Source organism: Larimichthys crocea, chromosome III, assembly GCF_000972845.2.
Source record: "Larimichthys crocea isolate SSNF chromosome III, L_crocea_2.0, whole genome shotgun sequence".
Lineage (NCBI taxonomy): Eukaryota > Metazoa > Chordata > Actinopteri > Sciaenidae > Larimichthys > Larimichthys crocea.
In genome coordinates, this window is record NC_040013.1 from 16951139 (window position 1) to 16974076 (window position 22938).

At 38.9% G+C, this 22938-nt stretch overlaps 2 protein-coding genes and 1 long non-coding RNA gene across 7 annotated transcripts in view; 1 reads left to right on the plus strand and 2 right to left on the minus strand.

Moving 5' to 3' along the window:
• Positions 1-6599, minus strand: part of LOC113745641 (uncharacterized) — a 63635-nt gene extending 57036 nt beyond the window's left edge. For all 4 annotated transcript variants that reach the window (XR_003462286.1, XR_003462285.1, XR_003462287.1 and 1 more), the window contains exons 1-2: positions 6465-6599; positions 653-759 (exon numbers count right to left, since the gene is read on the minus strand). This is a non-coding gene — a long non-coding RNA (uncharacterized LOC113745641). The remainder of the gene's footprint in view (positions 1-652; positions 760-6464) is intronic.
• cuedc2 (CUE domain containing 2) lies at positions 5741-9354 on the plus strand. 2 transcript variants are annotated; one of them, XM_010745259.3, is made up of 9 exons: positions 5741-5889; positions 6588-6757; positions 6858-7001; positions 7288-7349; positions 7478-7608; positions 7759-7929; positions 8010-8074; positions 8155-8215; positions 8301-9354. In XM_010745259.3, the coding sequence occupies exons 2-9, from the start codon at positions 6684-6686 to the stop codon at positions 8445-8447; spliced, it is 855 nt and encodes a 284-aa protein (XP_010743561.1). In that variant the 5' UTR covers positions 5741-5889; positions 6588-6683; the 3' UTR covers positions 8448-9354. The 2 variants fall into 2 exon arrangements, with proteins under 2 accessions (XP_010743561.1, XP_010743567.1); XM_010745265.3 differs by having other exon boundaries at positions 6672-6757.
• Positions 9355-10140: 786 nt separating this feature from the next.
• On the minus strand, positions 10141-19013 carry hif1an (hypoxia inducible factor 1 subunit alpha inhibitor). The gene is made up of 8 exons (XM_010745272.3): positions 18593-19013; positions 16026-16276; positions 15391-15539; positions 15141-15286; positions 14689-14795; positions 13203-13266; positions 12990-13100; positions 10141-12666 (listed from the first exon to the last, which is right to left on the minus strand). The coding sequence occupies exons 1-8, from the start codon at positions 18764-18766 to the stop codon at positions 12610-12612; spliced, it is 1059 nt and encodes a 352-aa protein (XP_010743574.2). The 5' UTR covers positions 18767-19013; the 3' UTR covers positions 10141-12609.
• Between the last annotated feature and the right edge of the window lie 3925 nt (positions 19014-22938).

Sequence of the window (22938 nt, forward strand, 5' to 3'; positions counted from 1 at the left end):
TTTAGTTTCTTTTATGTGGCATTAACTCTGTTGTTAAAATAACTTTTTAATTTTATATTAAAGTATATTTTGGTTTGACTTACTTAATACCTCCACTTGTTGGCATAACTACAAGTTAATATAATATGAGGATTATGAGTGTACCAGTGTGATGTTCTGGTGTCAGCCAGAAAACGGAGAAAATGCTTCACAAACAACGTTTTCAGAAATTGATGCTGTGCTTTAAAGCAAGTGAAAAAAGAACTCGGAATAGACTCTCAGGAAATACAGTAAGTCCAGAACTGTTTTTTTTTTTTTTGTATTTACTAATAAGATTATAAGAAGATATTTTCAAAGGTAAATGCTCATATTTTTATATATAAATAGATACTTTTGAAACTCTGGCTGGATTAATCAGATATCACAAATTCCTTAATCTGGCACCAGTGATGCAACAATGCAGTGAAGTATTTGTCTTTAAAACACCGAAAACAAAAACTGACATTTCATCTGTTTAAAATGTGACCAAACTTGTCTGAATGCAATCCTTCTAATTTCAAACAAAAACTTTTTGGGGGATTCATTTGTCGTATGTTTTGAGTGAACGATACCGTCGAGAAAGGAAAAGGAAGAAGCTGAAAGAGCAGCTTGACTGAGAAAAATGGCAGCTGACCTGGGAGTACGTAGAGGTGAAGTGCCTTGTGGCACTACTGGACAGGTGCTTTCAAAACACTTCCTGTGTAGGAGGAGAACAGTGGCGTCACGGCACCCTGGGCGATACTGAAAGAAAGTCAGAACACAGAGCTTTTGTTGAAATTTCAAAAATAACAAGACAGCAGACCTTTATAGTTATAACTTCCAATGAATATTATTATACTTGTTTGTTAGAATGGATGACTACAGCAGATATTTTATTTTTAATGCAAAGAGAAATAGCATTTTCCACAATGAAATCATTCTAAACAATAACAGACAATGCCAATTTCTCTTTTCCAGTGACTTCCTCCATAAATGATAACAATCACATCATGAATAATGAAGTGTTTTTGTTATCATCTTTAAGCAGCTTGTCTATAACACAACATAATGTACAGGGAATGTATGCTTACTGAGACGGTTAATTGCAGAATATTCCTAAAAACTTTAACTTTGTCATATCATAGTTTACTTTTACATTAAGTAACATAGTTACATGACATGCCTCAATGTGCAGACCAAAAGGCCACGAAATCCGAGAGAAATGTTCTTCCATGAAAAAAATAAAATAAACACAGCCCAACTGTAGACTGCTCAGCTGCATGAATACATACTCCAGATTTTTATCATTATTCTTTCACCCACATAAATGATCAAAACAAATGACAATCTCTGTGCAAAGAAGAGACGGAGCCCACAAAAGGGAGTCTGACAGCCATTTCCACAACAGATGTTTTTACAGAGGGGTGTCTTCTCTCCGCTGAGCAGTCTCACACATGAGAGACCCCCAAAAGCTTCAGAGAAACGTCCAGAAAACCAACATGTAAATTTGTAACTGCCATGTCTCAGACTAGCAGGCCCACGCCAATTTTATTTCTTTCTGAAAAAACAAGGAAAAAAGGAAAAAGAGTTGTCCAGATATACAAATCGGCATTAATGATTTAAAAAGAAAAAAAAAAAAGTGGGGGTGGGGGGGTATAATTAGAACTTCAATATCAGAAAAAGACTGACAACAGACAACATTGTTATGTGTTATCATGAAAAGATAAGTCCCTATTGATCTGGGTTGCGGGCAAAGGCTGCACTATTGACAGGAAGACAGAATATGTCGCAGGGGCAATATTTCATACATTTGGCCTGTTCACTCCATCACTGTGAGAGGGTGTTTTTCTGGGCTGTATATAATAACACGTGTGCTCTTTATTTCCCTCAGATCAATGGTAATGCGAGGGGGGCCACACAAGATGGATGCCACAGGCAGGTTAACCTATCGACTGCTGAACAGAGACACACAGGCCAAGACAGGGGGGGACCAGCCCAGAGATCAACCGAGGCTAGTTGTGTTTTGAATCGCCCTACTTACTGCACCCATCTGTTGTACCTTATTATGCCTACAAAACTTTGAACAATATCTAACACCTCTTTTACTTTCATGGTTTTTTCTATTCATCTACTGCATATTCTTTCTTTTTTTATTATTAAATATATAATTTTGTGGCTGGTTGGGGAAGTTAACAGGGAGGCAAAAAAGTGGCAATGAGCTGCCTGGTGACCACTTCCTGGAGACAATACAGGAGGCAGACGGGAGGGCAGGGTAGCCCACACAGGTGGCCCGGATCTGGATCAGGTCAGCCGCGCCCTCGGACAACCAGCCAGTTAATCTCATGCTTGTGCTCCCTTCAAGTCACTTGATATAGAAAAAAAAAAAAAAGTGTACGGGTAAAATTTAATTAAAAACATATGCCAACTTTGATTTCACACGTGTTGTTAATACTGTACTTTTGTAAAAATCTACACAATAACGCTTTAAATTACGCAACCTACTAAACCAAGCAGAGAGAGCTGAAATGATTAGTAAGTCTTAGATTTGATTAAAGATGAGTTATGATTGTGAAGGAGGCCTCATATTGTAAAAGTTTCAATTAATTAAACTGTACTGTGCTTGAATTCACTCTGTAAATGCGCCTTTTGTGATGCTTGGGAACAGATATGTTAAGTGTTTAAAATTTTTTAACAAATTCTCTCTCCAAATAATATGCTGATCCCATCGCTGCTGCACAGGTGATTCAACTATCAGATAATGCTGTGCCTTTCTATTGTGGATGCAATGCTACACATTCACTAAGAAAATACAATAAAATCTAAATATATGAAGTCACTCTGGCTGAACTGCAAATTGAACGTTAATAGAATAATAGCGTTCCAACAGACAGCTCTGAGCATTATTGTCTAAAGTTGGGTAAAGGGTAATTAATTTGGCAGCAAATCATTCAGTGTTTTGGTGACTCTGATGAGAATTGTGATTTTTTTTCTTTTGCTCAGACATCGCCCCCAGCCAACCCCCAGTCCCCATTGTCTGTGTGAAAATGGAAATCTGTGCCACCAGTACAATATCCACATTATGTGCCCTGCCTCGACATTGTTGCATGACATGCTTGATTGTACCCTGGCATATAGGAGGAGAAATGAGTAAACATACCATTAGCACACATTAAGATTTGTCTTCCACTTACATTAACGCGTAATGAATGAGTTTATACGTTTTAAATGATTTCTAACATGTTTGAATAAAACACCTCTTATATTTGTCTTGTTCGTGTATTGCCAAATTAATTTCCCCTCATATTTGTGCTTTGGACAAACTGACACAGTCTATTTTAAACATGCATTAAAGACATTTTATTAAAAAATATATTATTAAAAATATTTATCTGTTTTACTGTCACACACCATTTTATCTCAGTGTTGCTTGAACCTGACGTTGCATTATGTTCCTTGTTGTTACTAAAGGTATATGATATTGTATGCAATGTTTTACCTTATTGTGTGTGTTAATATGTGATTCAACAAGGATTATACAACTGAGGATGTTGGTTTCCTGTGATACTGTTTGAGGAGGCGTGCAGCGGTAGTACAGCCCAAAAGGATATTTTAACCTTCATCATTAAATGGTTTTCTATCTGCAAAGTGAGACTAATTTAAATAAAGCCAGAAACGTCCCCTTTTTTAATATGATACTAAGCACTAATTAAACATATTTGGAATTACCAATTGGATAAGTGTATCGGTGGCTGAGGATGCTTCAGTGCAGCACATGCGTGTCTCCCTCTCTCATTTACACAGAAGCATGAACTCTTTTACAAACTGGCGTGTGCGCAAAGATGTGGAGGCAAATGAGAAAAACAGAGCAAAAATAAATGACTGTAGCAAACAGGATTGTTGTTCTTTGATAGGAATCACACATCAGGATCAAACAACATCAGCTTCACTTATTTTCTGACCAAATTTAACAACGTTGCTTCATTTCTGGTGAACTTTAAAGTTAAAGTGTGTTACAGAAATCACTTTTGTTTTGTTTTTTTGGTTCGACTGGAAGGTGTCAAGACCAAACCATCTCTCTGAGAAGTGGATGAGGTCCTGCTGTCACTAATAACTCAATGCTGCCATCTTGTGTTGGGATCACTTTTACTTTAAAAAAATAAGGGAAAAAAAGTCTGTCAGCATGAGTTAATATTTACTATTGATTTATGAATGGTGTAAATGGTTACATACAGGATGCAGGTTGGCTCAGATAGTATTAATTTTTGTGGCATTTAACTACCACAAAAATGAAAACTCTGAATAGTTAAACTGCAGATAACTGCAATTAAAAAATCACTTCTTTATGTAAAAATGTAAACTAATGTTGGCCGCAGCTTCAGTCTGTACAGTTCTAACATAGGTGTTAATGTCATATTACAGTATATTGATGATACTCAATGCGTGCAAGTGTGTTAGTTTGTGTTATATGGCTTCCAGGCTGGTCTCAGTGTCAGCTGTTAACACACATGGAGAAAACTGAGATGCTCTCCTTTGCTGTAGATTTTACACGCTCTGCCCCGATACCTCAGCCCCACCTGTCTAGCCATGAGCTCATGAGTTGAAACAGAGTTCAGCCAAGTTGAGAATTGTTCTTGCTTGTTTTATCAGTAGCGTGTACCATATTTCCCGATGAAATACTACAGCCGGCAAGAGATACTGCCAAGGGAGCAAGGAAACAATTGAATGGGCATTAATGATTTACAGGTACATATCTGCTATAATACCAACACAGGCGGAGGTAACTGAGAGCAGGATCTGATGACATCATTGATGCTGCCTCAGATAACACCTCGATCATCAACTATGTATGGATCTGGCAAAAGATATAAGATAATGTCCAAGTGAGAGTAGACCAAGTACTGGTACAGTGTAGGCTAAACCAGTGTGCAGACAGAGTCAAGAGCCCAAGATAGGTCACAGAGAGCTTCATGTCTATTGATGTTAAAGTCTAAACCAAATATGTTGGCTGTAGATTTGATTGTAGGTTTTCAGTGACACTACCAACACATATGTTAATAGTTTACTGACATCCTCCTGAGATTTTTTGGAGCCTTTAAACATCACATATAACATATTGTTACAGGCTAACTATTGTACAGTATGTTGGTGTTTCGTTTCCTTTAATGAATGCGGGCATTGTGTATGGAATAGTTTAATTACAACGATGTGACATGAAATGTTGACAAAATAGCTGATTTATATCATTTGGACAGGTGTCCAACCATGTAATAGCTGCATTTTTAAAATAATTTTAGTATACTAACTGAAAAAAAGAAATATGGTCTTCAAGATCTTTTATGGTACATAACATGTTGTCCATGTAATGTAGGGCATCAAAGTTGATTTATCTGCCATTTATTTTCTCAATTAGTCAATTTTAGTCTCTATAACAAATAATAATAAAATGATGAAAAATGTCACAGTTTGTCCAATCAACAGCCCAAAATCCAGTCAGACAGTCAGTTTGCAAATCATATAAAATAGAAAATGGGTCTTATGCAGTGAAATAAATGAACTATTGTCCTGCAGGACTTTTCCTTTCACTTTAATAATTGATAAAATTCATTAAAAATGTGATTTATGAATGCGGCTTGTATGTAATACTTCAAAGGGCTTCCATACTAATTTAATATTATTAAATATAATTGCAGTATTAAACAATCAATCCAAATAACTTGTAATATAACCAGGCTGTTTACAATCAGAGGAAATGACGTGCTAATGTTTTGAATCGTGCGGGCTAACGAGCAGCACGAATAGAAAGCCTGTGAGCGCCGACACTGACCAGCTTCCCCCAGCCCTAAAACATCTGGGGCAAACTTTGAGCTTCATGTCTCTGTAACTTCTGCCTCCGTAAGTTTTTACTGCATCTAAACGAGCCGCTCGGAAACAAACAGAGTTTGGTTTGACATTAGCGTTAACCGCTAGCCAGCTAGTTGTTGTGAGCTAACACTTGGCTACCGTTATTTCTGGATACGACGATGAAGGTTGTTGATGAATAAACACAGGTTATGTTATAATATAAACAAGTGACTGCAGGTGGAGTTAGACGGTGTCACACCACCTGCCCTGCAAAGGTTTCAGCCAGTGATAGCTTAGCGTTAGCTGATAGCTAATGTAGCCGGTGTTTCGGCTTAACGAGCGACCGTGTTAACTGAAGACTGCGTCTGTGATGTCGTAGTTATGACACACGCGGTTAATGTTGTGGAATATTTTTGGTTATGAAAACAGTAAGATATACATCTGTCCTCGCGAATGTCTCTTTGTTTAGTTAGTATGTTTTTAATTAACAGTCGCATTGGGATGAGGGTCACCAGTTAACACGGTCGCTCGTTGAACCGAAACACCGCTCAATTAGCACGGTTAATATGTAGTTTTATGATTGATGACATTGCCTCGTAAGGTTACTTGAACACCACTGAACTTACTTTATGTAATAATGAAGGCCGTGTGTAGCCTCCTCGGTGATTTTAATGTTAGTTACCATGGGATCCTTTCCAACGTGTCGCTGCGTTTGAGATGGCTGACAGCTGTTGTGTTTGGTTGTTCAGGGTTTGCAGTCACTGCTGCTCCTCATCATACCTGTCCTGGTCAGCTGCAGCGCTTCACCTTTAAGTATTTCCTCTCCTGCGCAGTAAGAAAACGCAATGGACCTCCACAAAATCATCCACAACGCTCTGCACGAGTTCATCCAGACTTACATCCCTGATGCAGATCTCAGGTGATTAATTATCCCTCGATATTTCTTTTCTTTTCTTTTTTTGAAAAGTACAACTCAGTCAGTTTTACAGTAACTCTTCTTTTTGTACCATGCATTGCAGCACACTGGATGATGTCCTCCTGTCTTACATCACCGGAGTCCTGGAGGATCTTGGCTCGCAGCAGAGTGTTGAGGAAAACTTTGACGTGGAGGTTTTTGCAGAGATGTTGGAGGCTTACATACCCGGCTTTGCTGAAATTGAAAGGTAAAGAGTCACACTTTTTTTTTCTTCTCTAATCTGACTGTGCTGCGTCTTTGATGAGATGATGGGGGTTTAAACACCTCCTTCAGCAGCAGATTGTTTCTAAGACTCTTTAATAACAGCATGATTTTTTTCTATTATTTACAAGTAATTTCTTTGTGTATATGAGCTGCTGTGACAAATTAATTTCCACGGTCTATCTTATCTTATAAAACCTAACCAATTGCACAACTCTGTCATTTGTTATTGTTACAAATGTGTTTTTTTTGTTTGGTTTTTCATTTTGCAGTGTCAAAATCTGTGAAATGATGTTCAACCTGGCTTCAAAACTAGCCACTGCTCGGACCTCAGGTAATTATTTTACTATTATTTCTAATACATATAGTGTTGCCAAAGTAGTCATTGGGCAGTGACACTACCATCGGCCTTAATCCACACCACAATGATGTTGTTTTGTGTTTGTTTTTTTTCCTTTTTAGCTGACAAAGAAGACGTGCCTAAGTCGAGAACAGAAGAGATTTCATTAAAACTTACGACTCTGCTTAGTGAACCTCCACCAGGAAGAGAAACACAGTGCCTTAAAACACAGACAGAGGGCGCCACTGCTAAGGTTATCACCTCAGCACACGTCACTGCATTATTTTCCGTTTCTTGATGCGTTTTCCTTTCTTTTTTTTTTAATCGCTGCACTAATGCTAATGCTGCTGATATCGTTTGCAGCCGTCTAACTTGGAGGTAATATGAATGTGTATATGTGTAGCCACCAGTGGCCAGTGAGTGGGAGGCCCAGGAGCAGCACCTGCTGGAGATGTTTCCCAAGTGTAGTCTGTCCGAGGCTCGCAGCGCCCTGTCTATTGCCAAAGGAGACATGGAGGAAGCCGTGCGCCTCATCATAGAGGGTGATGTCCAACTTAGCCCCATTCCTCTTAATGTGAGTCTCTGCTACACACACAACTACTCCCGCTGTGTTTTATATTAGCAGTCTGATTTGATGGTATCCTCTTGCCTCAGGTCAACCAAGGGAAGAGTATTTCCTCACAGGCGGACCAGAAACTTAAAGAGAGCATCCTAGAGAAGTGAGTAAGATTGCTGACCTGTTATTCTGCGGAGAGCAGGACTTTGTTCTGGTGTTCATGACTGTGTTTCTTCTCCGTAGGTATATGCTGGTGGACAACGAGGATGATAACAAAACACACCGTCCTGTCGCCCCAAAAGATGTAAGTCTGGTTGTACTCCATATTCACAAAGTAGCTTTAATCAAATCTGTTCATCGCACTAAAACTTCTACTGTGATTTTTACAGGCTCCGAAGAAGCTAGTTCGGTACCACGGCAACCAAGTGGTAACCACAAAAGGAGAGCGATACCAACTTGTCAAGAAAGACGAGGCAGAGGACATGAAGAAGACGTATGTCAACCTCAAGCCTGCACGAAAGTACAGATTCCATTGATGACGAGCACAACACTGTGAGAGCAGCTACTGACGATCTTGTTTACACCATTTTAATTTATGGAGCTCATTTAGCCTGACTTTTTCTTTCCCCATGTGAAGGAAGATATTTGTTATTGTGTCAGTGGCTTGTTTTGAATTATGGTTACCGTTATATGCCTTGGTTAAAACATTAGCTTTTGAGCTTTAGTGATATTTTGGTGGGGATGTTGTAACTGTTTTGTGTAACAGCCTAACCCATCTACTTTTTTGCCATCTCAGCAGGTCTGATGTTGCACTGACATTATTGCCTTTTTTATTTTTTTAGACATCCTAATTTTATTATTTTTTTCATTTGTATTTTCTTTAACTTTGTACTATATTTCAATGGTCCTTTTAACTTTAACAATGTAGATTCATAATTATGACAGATGAATCCATTGTCATTTCTGTAAATAAGTTCTCGTGGTGCTGTAGAGTTTCTCCTGGACGTTATCAATCTCAACTGCTTTTTTTTTATGTAGATATTAAGTCATAAGTCACAACGCCAATTTTATTTGAAGTTCTATTTTTACATCATGCAAAGGATGCAGTGCTGTGAAAACGTTCGGTCCAGCCTTCTGTTTTAGGTAATTTGTCTTGGGACATATAGGTTTTTTAAAATGAAAATGTGTACAGCAGGTAACCACATCAGTCCTCACCTAATAATAGATACCTATGGTAGATGCAACAGATGTACAGTTTATAGTAGTTGTGAAAGACTAGACTATAGTGTGTACAGTACTAAATCTATCATGTGAGCTCTGTAGGTCATCTGAGCTTTCTGGGTAACTTTGCTGAACAGCTCATTTCTTAGTCCATGTTCCATTTTTGAGCAAAACACTTCAGATAACGTATGATAATAAAGTTATATACTTTTGAAGCAACCACATAACAAGTGAACACTAGCAATTAAGTTCACAAGAGGAAGGCCACAGTCCTCCTGATTGGGTTTAATTATCTTCTGTCATTCCCCTTAGGGCAAATAACGAAGGGCAAAATATTATTTTTGTTAATAAGTCTAGAATTTGAAAAACACAGGATAATATATATAATAATATATATTAGATATATATATATATTATCTAGATATATAAGATATCTATCAAAAAAAAAAATATATATAATATATAGATATCTATAGATCATTGCATAGTCTGTGCCAAAATGAGATTTGATTACTCTGATAACAGTGACATGACTAATCCCTGATAAAACAACAATTTTCACACACCTTAAATGTCAAGTCATCGCTCAACTGTGATGAAAAAGACAAGAATTTGTGTAAAATTCTTTGGTAAATGTTTTTCTAGCGTGACAAATGTAATTCTCAAGATGTACCCGAAGTGTGACAGGACTGCAATTATAGGACACACTGAAGTGGAGGACTGTGGTTGCCACCTAAATGTTAAGACAGACTTGCTGCCGGAGGACTTGATTTTTCAGTTCAGTCCAACAGCATTGTCTTTATTTTTGATATAGATGTTTAGATTTACAATGTCTCAGATCATGTATTTATTGTGAACAGACCTGTTGCGTGCATTCAGTGTCTGTTTACATGTTACCATGATTCTCTATCATGACTTCTTTCATCTCATTTATGTTCTGTGAGTTTGGCTTTGCTTGTGATTGTTTGTTGTGAAATGTTTTATCATGATTGGATTCTCATTTGATTCTTGTTTGTTATACACTATATATTAGGATAAATGGGTTGGTCAGAGTTTTTTTTTTTTTACTAAGTATATACTGATGTTTATTATACTGTTTATTTGTGTTCCCTACTACATCCATATGGAGCAACTATAAGCAATTGTTTTTGATTTGTGAGTGTAATCGAGTGTTGAAAAGATGTTGTTACTGATACTTATTATCAGCAGCAATGTTGTCTTTAACTACTATATGATGGTATTACTGTAGTTTTAACCCTGCGCTTTGAGAAACAACTGACGCACAATTTATAGTCAATAAATACTAATTTTTGTAGATCATTCACAGCGTATTCTTTGAATCAGTCACTCATGTTAAAATGCTAATTCAGATGCGTCAAATCTTTTATTTCATCGTCACATTTTTCAGCAGTCATTTAGTACTCAGCAGTGTAGAACTCTGCAAAGAAACTTTAATCAGAAAAACAAGGAGCACATACTGTATGTTGAAAACAAAAAAAAAACAAAGAACAGGCATTCATCAATGAAAACGTGCCTATGTCTCTTAACCCTTGTCAGTCCCACATTTAATTAAAGCTGTTTAATGCCAGAATGAAAACAAGCATTTTGACCATTTAAAAAAAAAAAAAGTAAAAAAAATCAAGTCCTTGCAACATTTCGTGCCATGCCATTGTTCAGCAAGGCACGTAGAGTAAACAGGGTTAACATAACAATAGAAGAGAGATGAAACGCCATCTTACATCTGGTCAGATCTTTTCATGGAGGAAGTAGCCCTGCTCCATCGGGTGCAGTTTGTAAGAAACAGATATGCACATTATCAGCAGTTTAAAAGGCATAACCTTAATCAGACTAGTATTTCCTGATGAATTAAGTACTATTTTTATTTTATATTTTACCGCATACAGATTTATCCAATGTCGCAGGTAAACAAATGTGGATATACCCATGTACTGGTTTTTATGTTAGTTTGGCACAAACAGCACAGCATATGAAATAATCCTCCCCTTCTTTAATTTTAATGTACATTTTTACAATTCAAGAGGGAGAGCACTTTAAACACTAAGGTCTTCAGAATATGGCTGCGTTTAAGTAAAAATAAGTGCATTTCTGAGGCTTTTTAACCTACAGTAATCATAACTGCAAGTTTTCAACTGGAATTACACTTTTGTACACATTGCAGTGTAATCTTTCGGCAGTGCAACAAATAGAACATATTTAGTATTTGTATTTGTAGCAGTAACCTCTATGGATGAGTTGAGAAGTCAAGCTTTAACATGCAGCTGCAAACAATGACCACTAGATGGTACACAATCTACATCCCAGCAAAACACCCTGCTGGTTCAGCCTGTTAAAAACATTAATGTAAATCAATGAAACAGTTCACTTTAACCACTTTTACACTCATTACAGTTCTAACCATGGTATTCCCAAGAAAACAGCATATGTAATTACTCTGAGAAGTTTCCCCAAAAACAGTAACTTACTGTATTTTTGTTTAATCCTTAAAGTTAACTGTATTTGCAACTAACATTGTAGTATGCAGTCATTTATTTTCAGTGCCCACTCACCTATTACGGGTAAGCAGAATAGCACATCAAATAAAGTCCTTGAAATATTAATCAAACAAGCAAGAGCCATAAATAAAATGCAAAGCAGTCACTCAGCTAAAATAATTCTAGCTGCAAGCGGTCACATATTCCTTCAGCTTGAATATATGAGCCCTCTTTTTTTCCACACCCACACATATTTTTTGATTATATTTCATCACCATTTTAATCTCTGTACATGCTTTATTACCACGCCTATGCTGTCATCTTTGCAACAGAAAATTCTTGCTGATCACTCCCCAAAACCATTCAGGCAGGCGTAGCGATAATGCAGATTACCTGGATAAATATTTCACTTGCACGACCTGTCATCTTTAGTGGTATGAAGCAACTCAGTTTTAAAGCTGTCTTTGTGATAAAGGTGGACAGTGCAGCATGATCATTCCACATTTATGTAATCAAACCCCTAACACTTGTTTTTACATGTATTTAAGTACTGTCCTGTATTTAACTGATGTGTACTGTGTATATATATAATTCCCCTTGACTCATCCATTAGTGGTCAAAATATTGAGGTTGTTCTAAAGGTACCGATCTCAGATAACTTCTACTGACTAGATGAGTAAACCCAAAAACCCATTAGCTTGAGACTGGCTCACACAAATATATCTAGACTTAAGCTAAATTAGGCCTCATCTTCAAAGACTTCTTCAAGTAGGACGAATTTCCACAAGTTTGTCAGATGTGTCTTCTGTAATTTGTTGTATCTGTAATGACTGTGGCTGAAGAAGAATGGTTTCAAGATGGCGGCTTACTGCCATGCAGTGATGCGTAGCTCCAAAGTCAGAATGCGGATTACACACCCGGCGGTCTCACATTCACACGCAGAGTTTCTGAAGCAGTCTAGTTTTAGAGTTTTAGGGGTCGGGCTCTAACTGAAATCCTGTTCATATCGGCCCTTGATCATCGTTTTCAGTAAAGGTCCGACCTGTATAAAAACAAAAGAAGTCTTGGTTAGAATAAGCTACTTCTTGTAAAATAAGACATATTCCACTGCTTTACTCGCTGTCCCACACTGCATATCTTTCCTCCCTTACTAAATCAGGTAAGCCATAAATATTCACAGTAATTGGGTTGCTGGAAGGGTCAGCATGCCCCAGGGATTGCATGTAACAGGTGACCTAAATGTGGATTTGACTTGATGTTCTAGAAAATGGCAGTGTGACATTCATGTGCGAATTATGCAATCAGTACACTGACGATAGGGAAGAGTTTGCATTGCAAAGAGGGTATAAAAGCGAGTGTTTTCACCTCATGTGGGTCTCCAAGTGCTTCTCCCAGCATCTTCTCAATATTTCTCATGATGGCCACTTTCTGATGAGCACGCAGTGGGTATTCTATCCTCTTGGGTGTGGGGGCACCCTGTACAAATGAGTCAAATAGATGAGTGATCATGAACATGAAGTGAATGCAGAGGCAGCACAAATGTAAAGGTAAAGGATATAATGATTCAAATATGCGTACTTTGTACCAGAAGTTTACAGTGATCGTCACTCCGCCGTTCAACAGTGATTCAATGTGATGCCACCTGAAGAAAGAAGCAAAATATGAATGAATAAATTCATCAAACTCTGCCGTTAGTTCTTGCTTGCCACCAGACTACATGTTATTTAATGTCAGCATCACAATGTAGTTTGAGAAACTACAGGAAATAAATGATGACAGGACAATGAGTGTGTCAAGCAGAGAATAGATCTGTTGTTGAGAAATTGCTGATCAATGGCAAGGTCAGGAGGGAAGAAAGCGTTCAGAAGCCTCTTAAGTCTTATACTGTAATGTTTACGGAAGCTTGGCCAAGGAGACTTAAAGACACTCTCAAAAGTACATTGAAGGTGCCTGAGTTGGTCTCACATTCTAACAGCTCCTGCTGGTGGTCAGACTTTAAACCTCTACAGATAACACCACAAATACTACAAGCCCAGAAATAGTCAAAGAGAATGTATTTACCCATGTTAGGGTTAGGGTTACCGTCAGCACGTTCTAGTCTGGAGCCACGGTTTTCTGTTTATGTTATGGAAAGTCAATGGGTAGCTATCTATTCCTTTTAGGAAGCCAACATTCATGTCCTTCAACCCTGGTCACCAGGCGACGTTGAGATAGCTTGGCACCTGCTTTCCTCAAGCAAAGCCAAACAACTGCTACTCTCTAGGAATTCAAGGCCCACGCCTGACCCCGTGTAACCTAAGGATAGAAAATTCCACAACATCTACTGTGGAGGAAAACAGCACTGCAGTAAGCAGGTAACACACGGTAATCTTGTACATTTTCTTCGTGTTGACATATTCACAAGAAAACTTGGAAATATTATCAGTGGGTGCAGACAATTTGAGTAAGCATTGGCTGCTTGCCAGGCCAACTGTGCCTGATCTTTGAGCTTATGTACAGTACATATAGGTTTCTGCTTAGAGACTAACTAATAATAAACTGTTATACATAGTTGTCACCAAACCAATATAATTATATACATTTAGCTTATTCTAGAACTACAGCTTGTGCAAGAAGGATTCCATTTTTAATATAAGCTCTTGAAGTTGAAGCCAGTAAGCTACTTTAACACACACTAGTGACTATTATGATATTTTTTACCAGTTAAAAGTAGTTTAGAAAATGGCACCAGTGCCCTGCATTCATGCTCCACCACACCACCTTTATCACTACCAATTACAACTGCATTATACAGTAGTTACTTTTGACAGCACCAAATGTCTGACAATTCTGGGCCAATCAATAAGGCACAGTAAACACGCAATAATAAAAAATATATATATTGATGAGTAATTTTCTAACAGCACGTTGAGCAGTTAAATCACAAAATATCATACTGAAATGCATCAGCTGGCAATGCATGCATTAAAACTCAATGCCCTGGAAAGAATCGGGTGATATAGTGCAACTGAATTTTAGTGTTTGAGTATTCGGCATCATTTCTACAAACAGGAGTACTACTTACCAATACATGGGGATGTAGAGCACATCTCCTGGGCCCACAACAGCCTCATAGCCAACAACATTTTTAAAATTGGGGAACTTCTCATAATCGGGGTTATCAAAACTGACCTATAAAAGAAAGAAAAATATGGAGTCATTACCAAACACGAACATACTATATCTAACATATCTTTTTATTAACAAGAAAAGACATTCCTCTCTTTTTAGAATAATGTGCCATTTCTTACAAGGCATACGTCTTAATTTCAAGTAATCTTAACACAATATTTAAAAAATAACATAGATATTCATTTTAGAATATCTTTGAGATATTCCCTCTTTCTCAGAGCTTTACTGTGAACAATGTCTACAGCTATAGATGGTAAGAAAGCAACTAAACTAAATCACAAATCTGCTCAATAATAAGCTCATAGTACCAAACCCTAGGTGGGTTTCTACATATCTATGGCTTACTTGGCTTTGTCTGTCACAGGGGTGGTGCACAGGGTATGGATAGAGACATTCAAACTGGTCTGGGGGGAAGAGGATGCATCTCTTATGGCCTTTGATCTGTGCAAAGAAGTTCTGCTGCTCGTCGTAATGTGCTGGTGTCACATTGCCTTCAGTGAGAGAATATTAACAGAAAATGGGTTGTGTGAAAAACAAATGATCCTGCATTGTGCAAAAGAAACTGAGACTGCATTCCTTGTGTCAGATCGCTTACCCTCCATGCCTATGAGCAGCAGGTTGGATGTCAGCTGCCCCCAGTTTCTCTGGGCTTGCTGCTTGTTGATCCAGTTCCAGTTGAAACCGAGGAAGTCAACAACAATCTTCTTCCCTACTGTGTCATTCAGGGTCTGCTGGAGATATACCCTGGAAAACGTGCAAGAAAAGAGTCGTGCAAAATGCATGAGGCACTTTGTCCTGCACTCGGACAAGTTGCTCAGGATATATGCTTGTTTACAACATACTTGTATTTCAGCCAACTGCATCTTATTTAGACCACCAAAAACAATATGACATTGAACAGAGTGGACGGTCTAAATCCAGACAGAGACTGTGATGTCAGTGTGTCAAACGAGTTCACTTCAGTAAGTGATCTGTGTGTGTGTCGCCAGGCCAAGTTAGGTCACAGTAACATGCTCCCCCTACCCTGAGTCTTCCATGTAAATGCTTAGTCATTCACTCTACTTTCCTGTTTTGTATTACATTTCATAATGACACCCTGCATACCTGTAGCACAATCACATATTGTTCCTGACACGTGGATTAATCCTCTGTTTGTGCTTCAAAGAGGGGACTTTTGCCAGTGTAAAGATAGCTTACATATTCCTGTATATTATATTCCTCACGCCTTACCTCTCCTCTCCTCCTATTTGCTCCATTAAGTGCATTTTTTCCACAAATTCGGAGAATTTCATTTCCATTCGCCGTGACGTTGGGACAAAGTTCTTAAAATTAGCCATTTTTTTCTCATCATAGTAGAGGAATTTGTGGTTTTCTGCGATGTAAACAGAGAAGTCTCCATTTCCAATGTTCTCCTGGAGGTATTCAATATCCCATTTGAGAGCTGGATACACAAGGTTTGTGTCTGTTAAAACCACCGGTTCCTGAAAACAGATAAATAACATTTCAATACAGCATTATTACAAAAACTACACTGTGAATAGTCCATTTATACATATATATGCCATGTAAATAACCACGCTCTCTAAGGAATAATGCACTAATACATTATCACTGCTAAAAAGGCTGTATGGCTGGTTGTCAATATTAATTTTGAAGCAATAATTACCTTATTATTATTATTATTATTATTATTATTATTACTATTATTATTATTATTATTATTATTATTATTATTTCAGATTTAAGTTTTTGTTTTGTTTTTGTATTTTTTTTTTGTTTTTTCACAGTAGTTGCAGGAAACTGCAATTGTATTTCATTCAACTGCTGTTAACTATTAATGTGAATCAAATGCATAAAACAGGTTAAATATGTTTTACAAAATGTCCTCAGCACATGACGTGTCACATTAACATTCACTTTGCTGCACGTGCATCATCTTCACTGCGTTACCTAACCGCCAAAGTACTGATATTAATATTTCCGTGCAGAAGAAAAGGGAACATGAGTGCATCCCAGCATACACCCACGCTGACAGTATGCATCGGCAGTGTGCGCTACATGGCATTGGTCACACTGAGCTCCGTGTGCTACGTGACTAACTGAACGTAGACCACTGGGCGCGCACCCGCCTCCTGTCTCTCAATGCACCGGCTCTCGCTTTCACTTTAGCCGGAGAGGCTTTGGAGAGGCTGCGGCCCCGAAAGCTTCAGAGTTCAAACTATGTTATAGAATAACCCCCCAGAGAAAAGCTTCAGTGTGGCCGGTGTCTGAGTTGCGCGTTTACGGGTCTTTCTGTGTCTTTTGCAGCCAAGCAACAACCGAGACCACATGCGTTGCTGTGATGCTTCAGATATCGGTCTTTAAGGCTGTTGCGTCGTCGTGTGTCGTCTTAAAACTATATGTCTTATTTCTGCCGTGATACGACTTGCAGAAATACTGGGAAATACCCATTCGTCGCTAATGGGGATGGGGTTTTGTCGCTGGCGTGATCTAATACAGCGACAGTATGCGCATGCCATATTTGGACATATAAACCTTGTTGTTATAGCACGCGCGTGTGTGTGATTGGCCGCTGGGAGCTCGAGAATAATAAACCAAGTTGACATAAACATGACTTTTACTTAAGTTAAACCATAAACATTTTGTATTTATTCATGTTTTCGTGAAATATGATATAATTTTATATGATTATCAAACAGCTTCTGCTGAGAATGGCTACGACTTCTCCATTTTTCCTCCATATGTCAAACACATAGCGTTTACTTATAGGCTGCAAACCTATTTTAAACTCATGGCTCATAATTGTTATCCATAATAACCAGCTTTGCTTGCATATTCCAGTTTACACCAATTTTATCAGCACCATGACTTCTTAAAAGTAGCTGAAAATGATACATCTATATAATATAGACATCATACTTTAAGTTAGAAATCTTCAGGATATAATTAGGCTTACACAAATGAAGCACTTTAGAAATAATATGATGTCCTCAACATGTTAAATAAAGATTTTTGCACGGTCGAAGGTGTGTCAAATGTTGAACGAGATTTAAACCTCACAAAGTTCAAATAGGGCGCGTCGGTCAGTTTGACAACATGATGTTACCAAATCTTGTTAACCATTTCTTAGCAGCTATGACTTACAGCTTAGTGTGCATTATAATCATCCATATCCGATTATAAAGGGAACCCGGTTATATAAAGTACTGATGTAGCCTATTACTAACCAGATGTCACACTATGACACCACTGACTGGATTAGTCTTGAACTTGAAGTCCCATATGCTTTCCAGGTTTACTATGCTGTCAGCTGATAGCAAGCGAATTCACACTTAAGCTTCTTTTCTTTTCTTTTTTTTTACAAATTTACTATGCACATTATCAAATGTAAACAAAATGCTTTACTCTTGTTGCTTATTTGGTCAAATGTGGGACATATTTTTTGCATAATGATAAATAAAATATCAATATATAACTGCTGAATATTTTTCCTCTCAAGCCATATTTCCACTACAGATTTATCTCTTAACATTTTTGTATTTTTATCTCAGTATTATAAAGTTGCCTTTTTTTTTCTTTTTGCAAAATTAGGCTAAATCTCCTAAATGCATTTTCCTGCAATGATTTATGATGGATCAGCTAAGATAATAAATACTGTCAGACTCAATACCCTGCTATATATTAATAACATTATGCACAGTAATAAAGGGTTTACTTTGCACGCCTGCACCTGCAGTCAGTGTGTGCAGGTCCTGCTGAAGCAAATAAGGTGTATTAAAAGTTTCAGCGCTGTTTACCTCGTTGCTTATTAGTATGTCTGCTCTGGGGTCCGTGTGAGACATTCTGGGAATAGGCTTTGTTGGGAAAGAGTATTTTCGGAGCTGGGACTCATCCCAGCCTCTGTTCTGGACGCCGGTGTAACCGGCGCAGCCGTCGCTGTCCGCCGGGTCCACAACCGTCGCCGCTGCCATGGTCTTGGACTATAGCGATGATCAGCAGCAAGCTTCGTCCTCCTTACAATGAAACGACCAGAGGCTGGTTTTAAATCCGGACTCTACCCTGCAAAGCTCCGGGGTTAGCGGTGGGAAAATCATGCAATCTTTCCCATTCACTGTTATTATCCTAAATGTGTAAGAGGAGAATCTGTGCGCTCCTGCCGACACAAGCGCACCCCGACTCTGTTCCGTGTAGGTGTTTACACGCCGTGTTGACAGCCAGAAAACAAACGACACAAACTAAACCGTTCAGGGAAACATTTACGATAAGATTATGTACAGTATATCCGACAGCGACATCTACAAGACTGGATGACTGAAGCCTCGCCTTGTGTTGGCTTGTCTCTACCACGAGAGGACGACATTGTATTAGCTTTTTTTCATGCAGCTTTTTAAAAGATTGATCAGAAACATTTACAGCTATAGAGAGGATTACACTGAGCAGAAGATTTACTCAAGTACTATACTTAAGTACAGTGTTATTGAGTACTTCAAATCAAGATTTTGCATATAAAACATATAGATTATGTATATTGTCATAGATTAAACTTCCCAAAAGATTTAACATTTTATAAAGTTTTTATTATCAGAGCACAACAATATTATAATATGACACAGGGAGGACTTATTCTTCACAATAAGTTCTTTTAACATTCAGCACATATTGGGGGGGCAGTAGCTCAGTCCACTGGGAACCGGAGGGTGGCCGGTTCAAGTCCCAAATGGACCAAAAATATGGAAGGTGGACTGGTAGCTGGAGAGGTGCCAGCTCACCTCCTGGGCACTGCCGAGGTGCCCTTGAGCAAGGCACCGACCCCCCCTAACTGCCCTCTGGGCGCTGGTCTGGCTGGCCGCCCATCACTCCACCATCCCTCTCCACATTTGCATGTCTATGCCGTTGTACTGTATGTGTGTGTGTGTCCGGGTTAAAATGCATGTAAAAAAAAAATTGAGGGATTAATAGTAAAAGTGTATCTTCTTCTATTGCTGATTTAATCTGAATACTTTTACTTCTACTAATCTGACTATTTCTTCCACCAGCGCTTGTCTGAGCAGTGCACCGTACAGCAGAGTATAATGTCATTGATGACATTATGTGATACCTGACACAGAAAAAGAAGTTGTCTTTCTGTCTATGAAAGATGAAAGCCTGAGCAAACACTTTTGAAATGCTGATCAAATATTTAACTATGGTTATCGTATTGCCTCAGCATTGCTGCATTGATCAGTGTACACTCATTCTTCATGAGATAGCAGTGCATACTGTACCTTGCTCAGTGGACTGAACCAGCTGATGGACCTTTCTCTGTTTAGTCAATGTCAGACTGATATTAAAGTAGATGGAGTAGCCCACACCTCAGCAATCACTTTGATCATAGAACCGCTTTGTAAAGCCACATGCAGGCGTGATTTCACCTCATGGGTACCAAATATTCCCTCTGTTTTTCTTTTTGTCAGGTTTTATCAGCAGATTTCCACCACAGGGGCTAGCTTGGACTCCCTGGTGGGTTCCCATGCTCGGTGTTTCCTGTGCAGATCAGTGAGCTGAGCTGAGCTGAGCTGATCCCTCTGATGCTCCTCTTTTCCCATTCTTTGCAGATACCCACAGCCGGGAGATTGACCACCCCGGTGAGCTTCAAGAAGCTTGTATCTCAATCCTGCTGATAGCAACAAACACATTCACCACTGCTGTCTTCTCCCCAACAGATGGACTGCTGTCAAAACAAAGAATCTCTCGAGGAGCTACAATGAAACTGTTTCCGGATGAATCAAAGCATCTGCTTCAAACATCAAATTTTTTAAATCTCATACAATAATTGCTAACAAATAGACATAATTATCACTGAGTTTTGTTTAAAGAGCATATGGTGGACGTCCCACTCATCTGTACTCATCTGGGTTGGCTTTCTCTCACATTCATACTGACCCTCGCCCCTCTAGGTGTTGTAGGTCCAGAACCCCTAAGCCATAAATCCTATTAGTTGAGGATTCTCTGAAGCATTATAAGTCGTTTTCCCATCTATCATTGATTGCATTATCGCTCGCTACCTGAGAGAAATCTGCCCCCTTTTTTGTAATTTTTTTTCTTTATATTATTTAAATGTCAGAGAGCCATGTTGCAGAGCCACAACAGTATTAATTTAAACAAAAAAAAATCTAACCAAAACTCTAAATTCAAATTGTCTTTTAAGGCTGACAGTGACACATTTCTATCAATCTCTTGTGTTCCCTACATCACTTTAAATGAATTGTTAGAAAGCATCTGTTTAAACCCCATCCCCACCCTCTTCCTCTGTGGTGTCGTCTTTCTCTCTGCCACCTCGGGCTCATGTGTTATAGCAAATTGACCATGACAGGGCCTGCCCGAGAGACGGAAGTTCAGGCCCTTTGGTCGGAGGTCGTGTCACTCTCTGTGTGATCAACGTTATGTGCTTTCACGTTTCACACGCCGTTATAATGTGCGTTTCATTATTTTAGTTTAAAAAACTTTCTCTCTTTGCATTCCAACATTTTCTTCATGTCAAGCCAGTTGTGCTCATATCAGCAAACAATGTTATGAACATAAGAACACACCCATGATTAAAGACAAACAGAAAAGTATAGTGCAGTAGGGTAAAGGGTAAGGCGCACAGTAGTAATTATGTACAATGTAAGCACTAATTTACTCTCTTTTTGAAGCAGAGATCTTTTTTCTCCTCTCTCAGTTGAATCTGCAACCCAAAGCCTGACATTAGGTCTCCGGGTTAAACATAGTATTATCTTCATACAAACTAAAGCAATGTCTTTTCTTTCATATATGCTCCTGATCCACAACGGGTCTCCACTGAATGAGTGAACCGAGCTGCAGGTGTGTCAAACTTTTTAAAAAAAACAGCCAAACGAGTTTTTCTGTCTGGCTTTCCCACACATGTACTGATCGCTGTGTCAGCAGATTTGTGTGATGAATGTTTAACATGTGCGCTTATGTTCCACTGAGAGCGAGCTGGTGCATGACTCACACAATTAACCGAAAGAAAAAGTTCAAATAAGAACCGATGAATTCTGCACACCAAGTTTAAAGTGGCTTTGTTAAGTCAAATCCCAAATGTATGTCCTAATTATAATTTTGCATTCCCTTTAAAATGCTGTGAATGAACATTTTGACATGCCTCTGTTGTACTCTCTATCACAGAGCCACAGGGCAATAGCTTGGTATGCTGGATCTTTTGTTAGTGAGAGGGTTTTTGCTGCATGCCAGGCAGAGCAATCCAGCCAGCCAACAGGGGTCATCAGAGGAGGGAGGAGTTTTGATTATGATCATTATTTGGTAAATAAGATGTCAACAAGGTGTTTCCTTGACACTTTATTGAGTAAAAGGAGGAAGGTGCAGAAATGAACGCCCCCTTCTCAATGGGATCTCTAATCTCCTCTTTCATGTCCCATCTCGTCTGAAGGGTTTCAGCTTCGGCTGCCATGTGCTAGTCTGCCTGGGCCTGGCACTTCTTACTTGCAGGTGGGGTGAGTATCCTGGCAAGCATGTGTTTATAAAACCCACTTGTTTGGGCACAATACTTGAACTAACTTCTTTTGAGAGAACAGTGTGAATCTGTGCAAAGCCTTTTCCCAAAGTCCTTTAGAAGGCGACAGCCCATTGAGAGTAGAGAAGGAGGGATTACCTTCCTCGACAGTGGTGCATTTCCGAGAGAGCTGATTAGCTCTGCATTCATTGTTAAATCGAGCAAAGGAAGGCCCTAGAGGAGTGAAAGGATCCAAATAGGTGGGCCCAGAAATAAAACAGCCACAGGAAGCCCTGCACAGGCAACCCAAAGTTTTCCCAACATTTCTTTCCCCCACTCCTAAGGAGGTGCGGCGTGAAAAAGGAGATTAGCATACAAAATTAGAGGCGGGATGATTTTTAAGGGCAACTTGCCTCATGCCCTCCACCCCCACTGCCCTACTCTGTCTGGACAAAGTTAATTAAACTAGTATTAAACAGTAAAGAAACTTCCAAGCGCTCGGGAGTTAGGGGGCTCTTTGAGGATTACCATGATGAGGGAGAGAACGGGAGGTATTTGTGGAGGCGAAATTGAGAAAGGCATGATGGAACGAAGAGTCCGCTGGAAAGTCTTCTATTCTTGTTTGTTTGCCCCAGAGTATCCTAACCCCAA

Bases quoted from the DNA above. Each gene is read 5' to 3' on its own strand.
- cuedc2 (XM_010745259.3), top strand. From the start codon at position 6,684: ATGGACCTCCACAAAATCATCCACAACGCTCTGCACGAGTTCATCCAG. The intron at 7,930-8,009 runs GTGAGTCTCTGC...CTCTTGCCTCAG, and splicing joins TTAGCCCCATTCCTCTTAAT to GTCAACCAAGGGAAGAGTAT. The intron at 8,216-8,300 runs GTAAGTCTGGTT...TGATTTTTACAG, and splicing joins GTCCTGTCGCCCCAAAAGAT to GCTCCGAAGAAGCTAGTTCG.
- hif1an (XM_010745272.3), bottom strand. From the start codon at position 18,766: ATGGCAGCGGCGACGGTTGTGGACCCGGCGGACAGCGACGGCTGCGCC. The intron at 15,540-16,025 runs GTAAGGCGTGAG...CACGTTTTCCAG, and splicing joins CAAATAGGAGGAGAGGAGAG to GGTATATCTCCAGCAGACCC. The intron at 12,667-12,989 runs GTGAAAACACTC...GTTTTTATACAG, and splicing joins CACTTGGAGACCCACATGAG to GTCGGACCTTTACTGAAAAC.